Genomic DNA, 19,566 nt, shown 5'->3' with positions numbered 1-19,566 from the left:
ATCTATAAATTGTTACTAATAGTATCATTGTTCATGTATTATTGGTAAACGGGTTACATCCGAAATGTGAATCGCTACCAGGATAACCGCCACTGCGAAAATCGCTCGCACGGATTTCCTGTCACACGAAAATTCGTCGTACAGGAACATTGTCGTACAGAAAACTGCCCAAATATTGCTTAAAATTTCCCAAATCTCGTATAAAAAAGCATTTGTTGAGCAATATTTGGGCAGTTTTCTGTACGGCAATTTTCCTGTGCGTCGAATTTTCATGCGACAGGAGACCGCGCGAGCGATTTTCGTAGCGGCGGTCATCCTGGTAGCGATTCACATTTGAGATGTAATCATCGAACCGTATTATTGTATTATTTCGAGCTGTAAATGGTTTGAAAGTATGCACATGCACATTTAGTCGGGTATTTATCGAAACCACAGAGGCAAAATAAATGAACATTTTCAAGGTTTTGCAAGTCAAATAAAAATAATGAAACGTTGTGCAAAGAGCGATTCGACAGAAGCGACAAAATTTGACAGTTGAAACCGACGAGGTGGAAAAGGGGTGAAGAGGTGGAGAGGTGGAGAGGTGGAGAGGCGGGAGAGGTGGCGAGCCCGAGTTTGAGAAGAGTCGAATGCGAGTGCGACTTTCCGCGTTGAGTCAGTTTCGTGCGACGTTCGGCGTTCGACGGGCGAAAGGCGAGATCGTCGCAGTCGACCGCTCGCCCGCCCGCCCGCCCCCTCGCCGCGCCCACCCCGCCTCGTCTCCGCGTCACACGTGAGTACTTCCTCTGCCCGCCCCCCCCCAACACGCCTCCCCTCCGCCCCGCGCTGCGCCGCTCGCCCCGCGTCCCGCGAGGAGTCTCCGCACTCTCCAAAATGGCCGTTGCTGGTGACGGTTGGACTGCCGTGTGACTGATCGGTGATCAGTGATCACTGCTGAGCCACCCACCACCACAGGGGAGTGAGTGGTGGTGGTGTAGTCAGTGCTCTTGCTCTTGCTCTTGCTCTTGCTCTTCACTCGCTCCTCACTCCTCGCCGCGACGACCACTCTGCCACCTCCACCTCCAACTCCATTCTCCAACTGTCAAAGTCGCCCCCGCGTGTCCCCCCCCCCTCCCCCTCCGCCGCCCCCTCTCCCCCCGCGCTCTCCACCATTTGCATCGCTCGCTCGGTCGGTCGATATCGCGCTCGCCACACTCAAATGTCACACTCCTTTGTTTTTTTCATTTTTCCCCTCTAGCAACATCGGTGTTTAATTCCGTTTTTGAATTTTTCCCGACCGTTTGTGATCGCTTTGACGGAAGGCAAATGTCGTAATGAATGGGGGACGGGAAAAACAAACAATGTCGGTTTTTGTACGCGTCGACCAGTGTTGTCAGTTTGCCAATGTCACCTGCCAACATGTCGATAAACCGAAGCGTCTCGATGAGTTTACCTTCTATACCTAAAAATAAAATGATTGAAACGAATTAATGAATAAAATCTCCGTACGTCAGCTGATTCGACGAGTCGGCCGTGTGTCGTCATCGTTTTGGCATAATTTAGCGTGTGCGATTATGTATGTATGTTCGTTTTTGTCTCGTCCGTCTGTCTGTTTGGCCATATTGTGTGATCGATTTTGATCGGAATCGTTCGCGCGGCCTTAAATATTTTCTTTTGGTTGTGTTTTTTTGGCCGCACGTCCTACGTGGGTTTTTCGATTCGAAGAAAATAATGTCGCAAATTTCGCTTCACCTACTGTGACGTTCGACGACGACGTTTCCTGCTCTTTTGCGATGTTTGCCAATTTTAATTTGTTGTTTGATTAGAATATACTTTTTTTTGTATTTAACCTCTCTCACTCGATATTGTCAAATCGTATTCATTCTTTCAATACGATAATTTGAATATGTTGAGTTAGCAGTATAGAATGTCATCGCTTCTTATAATAAGATTAGTAATTTTTTGCCTTTCCTTTAATAAATATATTTACATAATAATTTCAAATGACCTTATGCGGACTCACGTTGACGATATATTTTTGACCCGGATTCCGCCCATTTAATTGTAATTGAGTCAATTTATGAACATACGTTTAGACATTTTAATAATTACTCCAACTTTCAATAATAAACTGTATTGATAAGATTACAAAATTTCACAAACCATTATTAATTAAGGATCGGATAGTCATTATTAGAATACGAATAGTCATTGAGTCAACCTCAAATAACAATACACATTCCGATAATGCTGAAAATAAAATAGTAAATAAAAAAAAAGATTTCCTACAAAGTTAATAATAGCTAAAACGCCCCAAAAACATTTTGCCCTAATAAGTATCCGCCCTTTATTCATTATAGTACAAGGTCACTTCATAGGCCGAACTGGGCAATTGCTTTTATATTTTTCGAGGAATTATTATTATTATAATTTATAAAATTAAAATTATTTTTTAAACAAGAATGGAATGATATATTGATTGTAATTATTAGTACCGAATCAATGGACATCTAATATTAGCGTTAAATATTTTCTATGAACTGCAAAGGACCAAAATTCTTCCTCTGATTAATCAAAAAAAAAAATGCCAATGACATATTTAAGTTAATAGTGGAAGAAGCGAATTTTTGTTACATTTCCGCGAGCCCTTAGATATTAATTGTTTTATATAATGTCTTACCAATACGCCCCATTGGCAACTTGCCTCGCCCCAAGAGGATACTGCCCTGGTCAAAATACGGTGTTTAATTATTATTCATCCTCATTATCCAACTAATTTCTATATGTTTATATACTTTTCAGTAGCCCATGTTCTTTGGATTAGTATAGCTTTGCAAAATTTGGTTCAAATCAAGGAATCTAAAAAATGTGCATACAAATTAAATGGAATCTAAAGAATATGTATACATAGATTATGATATATTTTATTTATTATTACATAGCAAACATACCGTATATCTTCCAAACCAAAATGAGTCGTTTGCAAATATGTATGTAAGTTTTAATTTTGGCTCTAGCTATATACACACATTGTGTTTATCGATATAGAATAGTGATGTTTCGAAGTGCATTGATCAGTGCAACTTTTCTAAAAGTGATATTTAGAAAGCTCAGTTATGCAACTGCATCATTAAATGCCACATTCAAATTTAGAAGTCTGCTTTAATTATAACGTTCTTTTTTTTTTGCTTGCACAATAGATGTCAACGCAATAAAAATATAACAACTGTGTTCTTTTTCCGTTATTATTATTGCAACAAATACGATTGGTAATTTTATTATATAATTTATAATTCAATTGATAATGCCTTTCGAAATGCGGACGGACTGGAACAAGAATGCATTATTAATTTTTAATTACGAACAAGGTCGTGATAGCGAAGAAACCTTGTAAAATTCGGTGTAAAGTGCCAGTGTGCCATATTGACTCGATGACTCACACACACACACACACACACATCACAACATTTATTTTCCTTACATGGCATTGTTTTTATCATATAATTGTCATTCTTGGATTTGTTTAGCACATGCATACCGTATCCCCCCAAATCCTGGATTTTTTTTTTGTTTGGATGACTGACCAGCTTTGAGGTTGATCCTAATATATATGAACTCAAGCACACACACCTTGAATGTTGGTTGGTTGGGTCTTTTTTCATTACGTTTTAGTGTTGAGTCAGCACATTAGAATTAGAAACGGTTTGTTTTGAATCAGAACGCCATTCCGTGTCTTGTCTTTTGAACGTTTGCACGCTGATCTCGTTCTCTCTCTCTTCTCGTCGTCGCTTTTCGCAATGCTTTCGGTCTGTCTGTTATTATTGTTGTCAGTGAAATCAAGTGCTGTGAAAAATTCGCTATAGTGGAGATGCTGTGTTTTTTTTAAGTGAAAGAGGAACTAAGTGAAATAATTTGAATATTCACGTGACTCGATACTGGAATTGCTCGAGTGTTTAACTGTGCTTTGTAAGTGTGTATCTTGAAGGTACATATTGATTTTTTTTTCTGATGGAAAATTTTCTTTGATCAAATTCGAAAATAGTCCGTTTAGAGATCCTCTTAAATGTTCTTCTTCTATTTGTTTTGATGATATCACCGTATTTTTACGTTGGAAATTTTCGACCTTTACTCTTTTATTGCTTTTTAGCATATTGTATGTATCGTCGATTCAGATGAGATATGTTGTTGTTTTTTTTTTTTTTTTTGAAAAGCCTTGATCGTAATAGTTTTTTACGCGTTTTAGTTCCGTAGTAATGTCAAAAATGATATATTGACAGTTTATTACTAAGCATATGGCGCAAATTTGGTACGTAGGTGGTGCTTATCAAATGACCCTGGCTCGAACTAAATTGTTTGTTTTTATTATTATTTTGAGTTTATAGTTAGTTTTCGGTACTCATATTTACTAATTAGTAAATATGAGTTTACTATTCCTTTATGAGTTTCTAATTTTACATTCAACCTGTATAATGATAACAGATGGTTCTTTGAAAATTGATGTTTGGAATGAAAAATTTCAGAGTTGTGGGATTTTAATCACTGTGAGATACTTTTATATTATACTTATACGGAACTCTGAAATTGAAAATCAATTTTTATTGTTGGATGTTAGTTTTTTGTGAATTTGTTAAATATGCGAATGTGCGTGACGCCATCCATTAAAATAAACTCGGGTCACATTTGATATTTTCCATATAGTCAAAAGGTAAGAATAACCTTGCCCAATTCAAATTCCGAATTATCATAGAAAATCAGGTTTTCTTTCTTAAAATTTTCTACTAGATGTGAACCGTTAAATTTTAAAACTTGGTACATAATTCGAATATGATGCATCACCTCACCATATATGGACAACATTATAATTGCTTTTACAGTCCCTTTTACTTATTCAGCTGAATATGTATGCAATTTTTGTATACATATACATACATATCCAATATTTTGGAACGTTCAGTTCACACTTGCACTAATGACGCGTATAAAGGTCGACAGGTTGTAATTTCAATATCGTAGAGTAGTCTGGAAAATCAGTGCTATTGTATCTTAGACAAGTGATTAAAGGTGTGCTATGAGGAAGTATCATTAGTTTGAGTGTTGGCAAGGTGTCCAGATTTGGTCAGTCGTCGACCGAGGCAAGGACCACCGGCTGATCTGACTGCTTTACCAGCTCCCTCTCATCTGACCAGCTGTCGATGATCTCATTCTTGATTCATCACTCGCTATTACCCAACGAGCACTGACTCGCTTTCGGAGTTCCCTCACGTGTCGTCGACGTTCGCAGTTTATTTACATTGATCTGCTTTCTACTAAGTATGCATGTATATATATATACATACATAGGTTTATGTGTGTAATTATATTTGACCGTCATCCGTTCCGGTCAATATTTCGATCGAAAGCGAAAGCTTTTTCAGCGAGAGTGTGTGTCGTCATAATCATAATGTACGAATTTCTCGGAAATCAAATAAACACTCGTTTATTTTTAAATATTTATGTTGTATGTACTTTACGCTGCGTGTGCGTAACCGTTCTCTCGTCGAATTATCAAATTATGCACATATTTATATACGGCGATGATTTCGACCTTCTGACGTCTCTCGCTCGCTGGCTCTCTTCGATCCGCCATATTCCGCGAGGGGGACCATCGTTTGTGCGATTATTGTATATATATATATATAATATGTATACACAGGGTGCCCTAGAAAATTGTTTCAATTTTTCATTGCCGAGGGACCGACGAAAATGCCTGACCCACATCTGGCCGCGCTGCTAATGCGTAGGTCACTATGTAGGTATACTATTCTAAACGAGGACGTACCCGAAGTTATCGAATTGAGATGTTATCATTTGCGAAAATGTCAGTGTGGATCGTTTGATTTGTGTCTTCGTTCGTTGTTTCAATTTGGTGTGTTTCGAGTGTAGTATCTATCTATTATTATTATGTTAAAGGTTTTTTTAAAGCTGTTTTAACCACCAGTGATTTTTTTTTTCATATGTAATGATCTATATATGTATGTTTGTACTTGCTTCGAAAATAATTTACTTTGGATATTAAATGGTACTTGTATGTACCCTTTATTGTATTTGTTTGTATTGTGCCCTTTGAATGCTGACCAACGCCGATCGGCGTTTTGCCAACGAGTCCATAGGCCTGAAAAACGCCGATAGGCGTTGCGTTTTGAGCATTTTCGAAGTAAACAAGAATACTACTCGCTCAGCCTTTCCAGGTAGCGTTGAAAAAAAATGCATTGGACATGGGTCGTGTAATCCGTGTCATTCATTTGTCAACGTTAATAAAGTCTGGCTTACATCATAGCAGAATTTCCCGATGGATATACCTAGCTGTTTAGTATTTTAGATTGTGGCTTGGCATTTAGGAGATGGAACTAGTTTTGGAAAAAAACATTCATTAATAGACTTCTTTTGCTTATTTTATGATGTTGCAAGATAATAGTGAGTCTAAACACACCTTTACAAAACTCGATCTAGGGTTTGTTTGGATTAGCTGCAATTTTTGTACCTGCTTTCTATTGAATTTCAAAACAATTTCAACTGGAAATGTTGGCTAAATATTCAGTGTGGCGGGCTTTTAACAGTAAAGACGTCAGCACTCAAAGGGTTAAATAAAACATTTTTTTTTATTGTTTGTAAGTTCGGTACTTGTTCAATAGTTAGGCTCACGATTCACGCTCAATAACCCACATACATATTATGCTTCGCTTATATTTCGCTTATATCATGTTTCGACTATATGTCAACAGATGTCTCAAGTGGTAAAATTAGCCTTCGCGCGTGTTCCTGGCGTTTATATTGTAACGTGGGAACATGGGATAGACTATCCACTGTCTAAGTGTATTCGTGGGTGAACAATAGAGACCCCGGATTAGGCCAACGGGACTCCGCAACAAAGGATACGCTGGAGTTCTCACAGACCTGGGCGAGTGTGTGTGTAAACAATAAATTCGCCAGGGTAGATTTTTAAGTGCCTAGACAATAGACATATTTATAGATTGGGGAAGCTGTGCTGTGCAACTTATCCTTTATAAGGAGGTACACACGGTAGATCAGATTATTCCGGAGTGAGCGGTCCTTCCCCGTGGACCTCTGGGATCGTTGAATAAATGCTGTGAAGCGACTTTGGCCTTTCGTTTGGATCCTGAACCCAGCACTACGCAACAATACATACATAGGTCTTATAGCGGAAACAAAACGTCTAGATATGAGTCCTATACAGTCCCGTTTCGTTCCTCGTCTCCGACTATTTCCCACAGTCGTTCTAAATGTTTTATCATGTATGCCATTATTATTAAATAAGTAAAAAATCTGTTGACATACACTTAGTCGAAACGAGATGTCGCAGCGAAGCGTAATAATTGGTTTTTGAGCGCGAAGCGTGAGCCCAACTAATGAACAAGTATCGTAAAGGCGCAGACACAATGAGGTACGCGGCACGTGTTTTTTTTATTAGATATTTTTGTACATTAAAGAAAACGCTAGCACGCCTGATATATGCTACGAAACCCATGCCAAAAATCCTTGTATTAATATAAGTTTGACAGCAGTATTTGAAGAAATGTAGGAGAGACTTGTCGAATAAAAACCGTGCGATGTGAGACATCCTTTTTTCACCACAGAAGGCCAAGAACGTGCCCGTTTCATACGATTCGGTTCGTTTCCGCCTCAAGTTCGTTCTTTTTTTATCTACTTATAATTTAATCTAATCGGTCGATTTTATTATTCCATTTTTTTTTGTCATTTCATATACAGAAATTCCCCTTGGTGGTTTCAACTTAAAATTAAGTTTTAAGTACGACTAACAGGTTCGCTCGTTCGCATACTGAATTTGCAATTTCTCCGTTTATATCAGGGCTCTGGGGAGCTGTGTCGTTTTGTCGAACCTTTTTCTTTTTTATTGTCTCTGAATTTAAATTGTGGAGTCTACTAGGATTCGCGAAACCCGTTTGGTCGGTAAATAGGCTGTTTACCGGTGATCTTTTGCTTTTTCAAAAAATATTCGTAACGATCGTAAAAATATCCAATTTATATATTTTTAGTTTTGACTTGGATACGTATTAAAATTTCCGGTTTATTAAGTACCAGAAATTTTCTTTCCGGTAATTGCCAACATTCAAATTTGCGTTCGCTACTGTCGACACTGATTTTTGTTTACCTGCTGTACATATTGACAATGAAACCACTGCTTAATTACAACTAGGCTTCGTCTATCTGCGTAAACGACTTTAATAGTTGTGTAAGTGATGGATATTATGTAGAAGGGAAACGTGATATGGGTACATTGTTCATAGCAGTTGGCTGCTACACTTGACTTTTGAAAACTTTTAACCCTGACAGTGTGTTTGCTACGTCAGAACATGTGTTTCGTCGATATTGTGTGTACATATTTGACTAAAATTGTTTGTTTGTGTGTTGCGACCAGGTGATGGGCTCCGGTGAGTCGGCGTGAGCTTCCTTCCTAGTCTACTGAAGCAGCTGAAAAAAGCAGCAGCACCCATTATCGGAAGAAGTCACCCCTCCACCTCGACACTCCGACCACGATGAAAATGGTGTTGTCGCAGCGGCAGCGGGAAGAACTGTAAGTTCATCTCAATTAAGACCACTAATACCTAACGGCCACTAATACACACCGCAGACCATTTCGAAAGTCCACTTTCGAATTTTTACGATATTGCAGTTTAAAAACGTTCGATTTAGGTCCCCAAAGATAGCTCAAAATGTCGTCTCGTATCCACACGTGTGTAAGTTTCTCCGGAACATTTTCATTTTTCTTCCGGTTTTATCGGAGCACTTGCTCGCGGACTAAGTTTAGTTTCACATCGAGCTGTGTGAAAGTTGACGTGTTGTTCTTCTCGTTCGCGCAAATTCGAAATTTGAATTGCACGGTCATAGTTGACTCTCAAGTACAGTGGATAACAAACGCGATGGCGAATTCCGCTATAAAATTCCGCCGTGGTTGTTGACCCCAAAAATGGTTCCAGGCAGACTCACCGACGACGAATTTGGAGTGCATTCGTCTATCGATCTGTAAGTACGTACCTACATACTTAGGTGGATTCGGCAAACGCCATCGCGTCATTCATGCACTCTATTCGCACTAGGCAGAAGGTCACGACATGATTCCCAACTTGGTCTAAAATGAATAGTATTCCATATTTGTCGTCACTTAAATTCTGCGAACGCTCGCTCAATTTATTCAATATTGTTATACAACCTTCACCTTTCACGGCAATCCTTTCGTTTTGAACTATGTATGGTTGTACCGGTTTAATTTGGCAGGAAGTCGTTCTCACACTTTTACACAGCGGTACAGTTATCCGGTGAGGTCTTCTAATGAGTGAGATGTATACGAAATACATATTTCACCAGTTACCACTGACTGGTATATACCGTCTTCAGATAAATATCACTCAATTATTGCGCATGCACATATATCCATATTGTACAGGAAAGGTGCGGTTTTCCGTTCGGCGTTGTCCTTTATTTAACCTTTTGAAGGGGGTGACCTCACAGGTGAGAATGGAAACGAACCGTGTAAAAGGTTGGTTGAAATGCAGGGCATCGCGGAAAACGTAGAGCGGGAAGCCTTACCTAAATACGGTCAGACGGTTTGATTCAACGGTTTCATGTATTTGAAATAAAGCTTGGTCTTCACACATTCCTTTGGCAGAGTACCACTAGACTCTAATATAAATGTTACGAAAACTGCGACTGCTGGCGTTTCATCTTTCGTCGCTTAGATTTGAATCCCCCTAGGGCAGCCCAAGTCTAAAGCAATGCTAAGCTTAATTACCTCTTAAGATATTTCAATTATGGTTTATTAGCCTGAAATTTATCTCCCTTGAAAACATTGACGGTATTGAGCCAGTCTAGTGGCGGCTCGACCATATGATTACGGGCTGCAGACCTCCCATTATAGTACATATGCATACTATTTTTGTCATCTATATGAGCTGCGGGCTGCATCCTCCCAATGTAGTATGTACACATTCATGCCATTTTTGTTTGCATTCGGGCATCGGTGTGGTCAACGAGCTACTACAGCCCGATTCATACCTGCAGCCCCTTCACTATGAATTCTGACGAGCCGCCACTGCTACAAACAACTCTTTTCATATTTTTGAAACTTCCCCAACTTAACTAACACTTGTATGACATTGGCAAGCTAATGAACACTGGCCTTTGTATACAATACAAAAAGTGAGAATATTGCATTGCATATTGTAGTTTAACGATCGGCCATCGATCATTTCTTTTCGAGACCCTCAAGCGAGGCCGTCGACTAGCCGATGATAGTGCATACTAGCAGTGGACATTGTGCTGGGAGTATTGTTTTTATGTAGATATGGACGTGTATGCATTAATTATTTATATGCTCTCGCGATAACGCAGAATTCCTATCGAATCCGTGGAAACAATCCACGTGTACAGTTACGTTCTGATTTGACCTGCATGTTTCGCCGTTTGGGATCACTGCCCTCCATCCATCCACGTTAGATACCCACTAAGTGGCAGTACCTTACGCCGTACATATTCGATGGTACATACCTGAGATGTTCCACCATCCATCATCGACGACGACGACGACGGCATCATCAGCTAACATAATGACACAGAGATAAGCGTCCGGCGAGATTCCAGCTCGTGTCACCATACGGCAATTTGCGATTGTCGTCGTTGTTCACTCTGATTGACTGCAGGGTTATCGGGGCACCCTTATCACGCTCGGCGTATGCTTGAATACCTAGCATGTGCATATATTGGCAATATAATAATATATTATAATAAGTACGTTTGTAAAATGCGTGAAGGTAGTACCCATAAACGTCGGTCGCGAGGCCAAGTTCATCGGTGAAGGGTTTCCCCTACTACTTTTGGGTCGATGTTTCGCTTGATTTTATTTTTCTTAGAATTACCATTTTCCGCTCGCGTGTGCCGTTTCGCCAAATTTGCATTTCTACAATCGATAGTACTGATATGGTTTGGAACGATTCGAGAGTTATAATAGTAATAGAAGAAGAAAAAAAAACAACGGTAGAGCCGTTCACCTGCCGATACTTCTTACTACTTACTTACTGGCCGAACCAAAAGAGAATAGAAAGTGCCAATTCTACTATACTACTCGTATATTATAACTTTTCACTTTGTGTTATTATTATTTTTTTAAATTGTAACGTGTTATGATTTTGCATTCAGCATCTGTTCCTCTCGAAAGGGTCGTTTTTGTGCATGTGTGAATTTATCATTTATGCACGTTAGTTTAGGAGTCGTAAGCTGTAAAGATGTGTATATAGGTGTTAGAATTTGAAATAAAATTCTGTTCAAAAGTGGAATTTGTGAAAATTTGATTAGAAAATAAGCTGTTGATTTCGTTTTTTTGATCTGTGGATCTGCAAGCTGAGTAGTTGTGAAGGATAAAGTGTTGGAATTGAAACCCATATTCATTAATCTTGCTGACAATGGCTTCTCAATATTGAAAATTAATTGAGTTTTCAACTTAAAATGCCAAAGTCAAGTTCTGTTTTTCAATATGCCAACGAAGCACGAACATATTTGATTCAACAGGGACGCTTTCTCAGACTAAAAAATGGCATTTTAACGGGGATTGCAAGCCAGCCAAGTCTGCCCGGGGTTTTCTTTTGTATTATTATTTTTTAGATCAATATCTCGACAAAAGAAAAGACGACACCAATATGGCGCAACTTAGAACTCCCTTGGAAATCCTCTCTTCAGTAGACTTTCATTTAAAAAACTTTCATACATTCAAAAAATAATTTGACACATGCGTTACAATTGAAGTATTGGTATCGTTTACGTTAATTGTGTTTTTATTAAATGATCAATGCTTGGTGAATTTTTGGGTAGCAGTTTTGCCAGTGACGCGTATATAATTGATGATTAGGTGTTTTTTTTTTTAACACTGATTTGACGCGTTGTTTTCTCTGACATAAGATAAGCTGATGGAAAGCATTTCCTGTATATTTGGACTTTGAACGTACAATTTACACGGGCAGAAGTTTTGCGTAGCAGAGTTTCCAGTCATCGGTGTATTTTTAGAGGGTCGTTGTTTTGTTTCGGATCCAGTCTGGAACCTGAACTACCCCTACCCAGAACATTTGCGCGTAGTACTCGAAGCTGAAGGAATTCCTCGTTTTTTGACAGCTGTGTATTTTGCAAACAATGACTCACTGACGAAATCCGTCATGACCGTTCCATTGTACGTAGGGTATTGCGCTCAACTATTGATAATAGTGCTTCGAACCGGGAAACACTTATCTGCAACGCGTTGCGCACGATATTCAGATATTTTCAGACACTCGCCATTGCTCTTCCATTGTAATATTACAATGATAATTTGGTAGCTCTTATCCCAGCTGGAGATATTTTTGCCGAACTGGTTTTTTTTTTATCTTACACACGAGTGAAAGTCGATATTAGTTCGTGTGTACCTAATGTGCGCGATTCTCATGTATTGCATTGTATTATAACTTTCTTCATAATATAGATAGTCTGCTTTCTTCTCACATTGTCGCACTTCTTCTGTTTTTTTTTTTATTTCGTTAGTTTTCGCAAGTGTAAACGGATTATTTTCGCATTGGCCTTATTTGAATCGATATGTGTCAATTTTCGTCACCGGTCTCCGTTGCACAACAGTTGATCCGTTTAAAAGACAATGTTATGGGGCATCGAATAAGCCGTACAAGTGCTGCGTATCCAAATTAGCCGCCCAAATTAGTGTGTCTGTATACATATCTTTGATGCACTTTGGTGTCTTCTCTGTTACTACGAAAAAATGTCGATGAATCATATCGTATTACTGTTATCGCAGATAGTGCGGATCTGGGATTTATTTCCAATAATAATGGTATTTCAAGTTGCGCAATAATCCCAAAAGGCCTACAACAGTACGTAGAAAAATAAGCGTGACGCAAACGGGGGTAAGTTTCACCCCGTTGCGTAGGTGGATTCTCCCTACGAGCTGGTCCACCACCCACCCACCTCCCACGACGGATCGATACCGGTCGCTTGAATTGTACGACGCTATTCCACCAGCCGGCCTGTCTTAAAATATTTAAAACAACCCCCTGCCCAGTTTGGATGCTTTCAATTTACACGTCTTTAGATTGCTTTTTTTTAAAGAAGGACCTCTCTCTTCTCTGGCTTTCGTCTGTGCGTGAAAGGAATGCAAATTTGATTTGTTATTTAGTAAGACTCTTCGATCATCCGATAGCAGTCATCGCATCCGGTGTTCGTATGCTAATAATTCTCTTACGGAATGGACTAAGTATGTACATATGTTATGTTCAATCGTAGAGGTGGTTGCAAAATTTTTATTCGCGTTTGCTATTTTTCTTCGCAATATGCTTTACGGCATAATGGACTGTATTCTTTCATAGTCACCGCGTATAAGCTTGTTATACACGCAAAAGTATAAAAGTTAGATCAAATATGTACATCCGTCGGATTTTGTATTATGATATGGTTGTCAGTGACTATAGTAGTAGTAGTTTGGGTACGATGGCGCCGGTCGGAAAAAGATAACCGTCTGGTTTCCTCTTCCATTTTGCAAGTCTTTAATCTGGTAGATTCATTGATTTGTGGATCTGCCAATTACAATCATTTCATTAGCCAGCAGTATAGCTCAGTGGTAGCGTGTATGTTTAGCATCAAGTGATTTTTGGGTTCGATCCCGCTATACTGCTGGTTAGCTGGATATTTGTGACTCCAAGTCGATCGCTTCTTATCAGATTTTGCCAATTTTATTTCATCATTGTTGAAACGGTTCCTCAAAATTGGCAAAAAATCATCCTACCTGCTGTCACAAATCTTCCGTATTTAATGTATGTACAATTTGTAAAAATTATGTACAAATCTAAATCCATAGATGTCTCAATTAATTGTTAATTTCGTGTTCTTCTGGTTCTCGAAATACAGTGATTTATGTAATAAAAATGCTGCATTGTTTGTAATTAATTGTCTAGGAAGGCGCATTGTGGTCTTTCTGTCTAGCCTTCCTGGTATATATATGTAAAATAAAATAAAATTATTCATTAATATCTATTTTGATACATTGAGAGTCGACAAGCGAAAAATCACTGAGATAAGTTGTGTATTTATTTGGGAAGATAAAATCTCCACTATAGAGCCCTTTCATACAGTAAATTTGTGGTTTCGATTAAGGATTTGCATTTATGTGCTTGATCAGTTATTTATAGGCTGCTTTGTATACATCGTAACTTATACCACGAAAGAGCTCTAATCTAATCGTAGTAGAGCTTGGGCCTTGTAATTGGATATGTATTTTTTCTCATCGATCGAATTCATTAGAAGGTTTTGAAATTAGCGATTTTGTTTCTTTTAGTTGTTTTATTGTCTAAATATTCCGAAAAGAAGAGTAAGATAAGAAAAGGCTATTTCAACCCCCGCCTGAACCATAAATCAGGAGCATCAAGTGGTTTATCGAGAATTATAGGACCCAAGGTACTCGTATGGTAAATGCAAGGAAAAGGAAAGACATGTCTGAAATGTCACGCACTACTTGTGATTAGTATGCTTGAGAACGAAGTATGTTGTCACAGTGGGGGATGATTGATTTTGAGACTGTGGGATGTTTACAGAGCGCGATGACGTTGTTGCAAATATTTGGCGAACGTGGCTATTATAGAAATTTGTTGACTTGACGAAACGTTGTTACGGTCGATTATCTGTGGCGCTCTTGCATGTTGCCGTTTTCCACACTACGCATGCGTATCTGATTCATCCTCTGCATTCAATGGGTTTCACATAGCGGCGTCGGCTACTTTTTTTTATTATCCGTTGGTTAATCTTGTTTCACTTTTCAAACCACCAAATTTCGTCAATGGACGCGCTCGTATATGACCGATCGAATTGTTCCACCATATCATGTGTTTTCTAAGTATAAATAAACAAACATCAATCAAGAGTTCACTAGGCGTTGATTGAATGACATTCACTTATGTCTCGTCTAGTGTCATTGTATTGCAATTTTTATCTCGTATAACTAGTTTGTTTCTTGGAGAAGATGACACGTAGAACCAGTTCCGAATGAATTCCACCGCAACGTTCATTATGTGCAATTGTATTCAGTAAACCGATCGAGAACAAAAAGAATTAGGAAGTCGTGGGTGTACCTGCATTACTTATTTTGGCTCGTTTGTGCTGAAGTTTTTTTTATTTAATTTTCAAACTATGATTGCCATGTCATATTGATGGAATTATGATGCATGTAATTGATTTTCTTTTGTTTTTTTTTTGTTTCAGTAATAAGGCTATCGCTGATTATTTGAGTAGTAATGGCTATAATGATGCACTCGAAGCGTTCAAGAAGGAGGCTGATATGCCCGGCGAAATGGACCGAAAGTTTGGTGGTCTCCTCGAGAAGAAGTGGACATCTGTTATCAGATTACAAAAGAAGGTAACAAATAATTTTAATATAATCATTTTTTTTTGTGTGTGTAATACATTTTTATAATTATTGTATGTTTTATTCAAGGTGATGGAGTTAGAATCGAAGCTTTCTGAAGCTCAAAAGGAATTTATTGAAGGTGCTCCAACGCGAGCAAAACGAACCCCTGCAGAATGGATTCCACGTCCGCCAGAGAAGTTCTCTCTAACTGGACACCGAGCTCCAATAACAAAGGTATAATCAGTTTATTGGTTTTAATTTTTTTTCTAATCCTAATAGATTCTTCAGCTAATTTTTTGTATCATTTTTGCAGGTGATTTTTCATCCAGTTTTTAGTATGATGGTGTCTGCTAGTGAAGATGCTACAATAAAAGTTTGGGATTTTGAAAGTGGCGAATATGAACAAACCCTGAAGGGGCACACCGATTCAGTACAGGATATTGCATTTGATCATCACGGCAAATTATTAGGTATTTATGAGCGTCTTCTTTCGTCGCATTGTTCGACCATTTCGCAATACACACTCATTGATGATGATTCATATGTTTTTCAGTGTCGTGCAGCGCCGATATGACTATAAAATTATGGGACTTTCAACAGACTTTCGAGTGCATTAAAACTATGCATGGACATGATCACAATGTGTCTTCTGTAGCTTTTGCACCGAGTGGTGACGTTGTTTTTTCTGGTAGTCGCGATAAAACAATAAAGATGTGGGATGTTGCCACAGGGTATGATCTTTTTATTCTAATACTCAACTATACATCATTGACTTGAATATATAAGCTTACAATATTGAATTTTCTTTTAATAGTTATTGTGTGAAAACTTACACCGGACATAGAGAGTGGGTGCGAATGATTCGCATTTCTTCCGATGGTTCCCTCATAGCTTCTTCCTCGAATGACCAAACAGTACGAATATGGCAAACAGCTTCTAAAGATTGCAAAGTATGTTTTATTAACGTTTCAGATTTAATAAGCGTATTAATTTTGTATTTTTTTTTTATTGAGGCTTAAATTGTATTGTAGGTGGAGTTACGTGACCACGATCATGTTGTCGAATGTGTAGCATGGGCACCTGACACTGCATCCGGGCCAATCAATGAAGCAGCAGGTCATGACAATAGAAAAGGTGCTCACCTAGGACCGTTCCTAGCTAGTGGTTCCAGGGATAAAACTATAAGGGTTCGTATATACTATATATACTAGTTTTATATGTGTGTAAAATATGATGATATTATTAACACGATTATTAAATGATTACTTTTCCAGATATGGGATGTCGGCACGGGTTTGTGCCTTATGACATTGGCCGGTCACGATAACTGGGTAAGAGGAGTAGCCTTCCACCCTGGTGGAAGATATTTACTCAGTGCATCTGACGATAAAACTCTCCGCGTTTGGGATATAAAAAATAAACGTTGTTTGAAGACTCTTTACGCTCATCAACACTTTGCAACCAGCCTTGGTAAATTTGTCGTTTATTTCTTTAAAATATGCATTTAGTATTTCGATTGTTCCTTAAATGTCATTTTGTATTTACAGACTTCCACAAAACGCTACCCTACGTGATCTCCGGAAGTGTAGACCAATCTGTTAAAGTGTGGGAATGCCGTTAAATAGAAGAATTTAAAAAATAAGTGGTTCAGATAAAAACGTTCGTTCAATTGTGTAGTGTTTCATTTTTGAACATGAATCATCCTTGCTGCACATCCTTACCTGAATCATTGATATTGTTTATATTATTTTCTAATATTATTTATATGAATGATGTATTATTTATATTCTCAGTCGTAAGAAATTGATGTGAAAGAGTAAATATCGTTTTACTTAGAAATTTTACACAAGTTCGATATAATAATGCTACACGGAAGTATTTATGATGCTTATGAATATTATATTATGAAGTCATAAGCAACGGCAAAACATGAAAGGTAAGAATAGCATAAAGGTATTTTTCAACATGCTGAGATTTCGGTACAAGAAAATGTGCCAATTACTGATTGTATTTTCGGTGATGCTTTACAAATAGACTTGCATTTTGGTTTAGAATCATTTCATGGTCTATTATTATTAGTCATTTTACATAGATGTGTATGTCATGCTATAATACAATACAATTCATACATTTTTAAATTCTCTAAGCACTTTCAAATTTGAATATACAGTCAGTTTGTTATGTAAATCAAATTTAAAATTAGAAAATAAAGTATTTTTGGTAAGTAACTTGTTATTTATTCACTTAACATCCATGAGTTCATCTTTTCAGTCGATGTTCTTACGCCGACTGTTTCGAACTTATGTTTTCAATATTGACAACTCCAATAATGCTTTATTTTCTATTCACGTTTTGTAATACTTTGTATTGTAAACATGCAATATTTTTATTACATACATTCCCCCCCCCCCCCCCCAATTATTTAGGTACCTAGTAGTCATACTGTTTTAAAGGGATATTTCAATGCTCATATTTTTAATAAAATTAGTAAATTAACAAAAAAACTATGTAAACTAAGTGTCAAGATATGTCGGTGGCTCAATAGGTTACGAATTTTTTATTCCATCTGAACCAGCCGTGAGATATACTTGTTTTTGTATATGAATTGAATTGTAATTAGCGATGAGTAGTAAATGGTAAATCATTCAAATTGATTGCAATCATAAATGGAGAACTATTGTGTTGCGAATTTTATGAAAATAGAAATTATAAGAATTTTTACAAATAGCCCGTTAATTATCGCTTGGATATACAATGTATCGGTATTATTATAATTTATTAAAAGAAGAACGGTAAATTTTCGCTTGTTGATTGAAAAATTTAAATGCAACAATGCAAACATTCTTCCAGTTGGATATTCGATTAGATAGTGCAATTTCATTAGTTTTTGTATGGCTTTCGTAAATTGTCTGTGGTATATTTTTAAAATGAGTACAGATTAGTGTGTAGTTGAAATATTGAGATAATTTAATTGTAATTTAAATTTAAGTTAAACTATTCTCACACCTACTGATATTTATTTTACATATATTATGTAGTCTTTGTAAAATTTCCAACAATATTATTAGATCTTTGTGTTTTCTTCTTTTGCAAAATTCGTATGTATTCTTACAGGAATCATGTCTGTATGACTGTGTATGTCGCTGTACATATGAGTATGCAATACAGACATGTGTCACTCGATATTTATAATTTTCTGGTAATGCATATGTTTAATTTTCAATACGGATGCAGGTCAGTGTATTGAAGAGACGTGAAAAGTGAGAATTTCGTATCTTTTGGTTATTAATTACTATTGCACAAACACAAACATTTCACACCCACACACAGTCATAAATATATTATACAATTGAATTCTTGTATATTGAATTTATATGTTGAGGAGGAAAAAATATGAAAAGTAATCATCGGTCATTTATAAATATTATTATTAGTAGATTTATATAAATATATATTTATATTGCAGCTAACATTTGTGCAATTGTGTGACAAATTCGATGAAAAGAAAAAAAAATAAAAGTAATGTAAAATTACAGATTAGTTGTATATTTATCAGCACTGTGTATGCTTTGCCAAGTGTATTGTGTTATCAAAAAAGGGAGTGTTTTTGTACAAGAATTTTATGATCTGCCTGTGATGATTGAGCTTTTGCCAGCTTATCAAATAAAAATTATTTATATATATTATATATACATACTACTTAATCCTAATCTATCCACCTTTAATTAATTACATTACAACTGTATGGTATACATATATTGTTTCTGTAAATAAACACTCATACAAAAGAAGTTTTTGTTTTTTTTTCCTGTTTTCAGATTGAAATGAATGAATAATAAACATTAGGATGACTACCAAAAGTTTAATTATTATTTTTTTGTTAGACGACATGCAAGAACATGTACTTGGGCGACCTATAATTTTGAATTGAATTTAAGAAATGTGTGTATTTATCTGCAGAAGGTCGAAATTATTGCCATTACAATGTTTAAATTTAATGGGCATGTCGATATTGAATTTTTTGGATTGTTAATTGCGCCCAAGAAAATTGATTCGTATGTTAAGTGCAATGACAGCAAACTATAATAAACATTTTAAATCAGACTTCAGCAATACGTTTATGTATGTATGCTGTGTAGTGAGAT

At 37.1% G+C, this 19,566-nt stretch overlaps 1 protein-coding gene across 1 annotated transcript; it reads left to right on the top strand.

The window, feature by feature from the left end:
• The first annotated feature begins 611 nt into the window (after nt 1–611).
• Lis-1 (LisH and WD40 domain-containing Lis-1) lies at nt 612–18,921 on the top strand. The gene is made up of 10 exons (XM_077434466.1): nt 612–772; nt 8,417–8,572; nt 15,277–15,430; nt 15,509–15,655; nt 15,735–15,891; nt 15,975–16,152; nt 16,236–16,371; nt 16,453–16,608; nt 16,696–16,891; nt 16,969–18,921. Exons 2-10 carry the CDS (start codon nt 8,535–8,537, stop codon nt 17,040–17,042), a joined length of 1,236 nt encoding a protein of 411 aa, XP_077290592.1. The 5' UTR covers nt 612–772; nt 8,417–8,534; the 3' UTR covers nt 17,043–18,921.
• The last annotated feature ends 645 nt before the right edge of the window (nt 18,922–19,566 follow it).

The sequence above is a fragment of the Arctopsyche grandis genome, chromosome 7 (genome assembly GCF_051622035.1).
Source record: "Arctopsyche grandis isolate Sample6627 chromosome 7, ASM5162203v2, whole genome shotgun sequence".
NCBI lineage: Eukaryota > Metazoa > Arthropoda > Insecta > Trichoptera > Hydropsychidae > Arctopsyche > Arctopsyche grandis.
The sequence above is the reverse complement of the archived record's forward strand: the minus strand, read 5'-3'. Positions and strand labels throughout refer to the sequence as shown.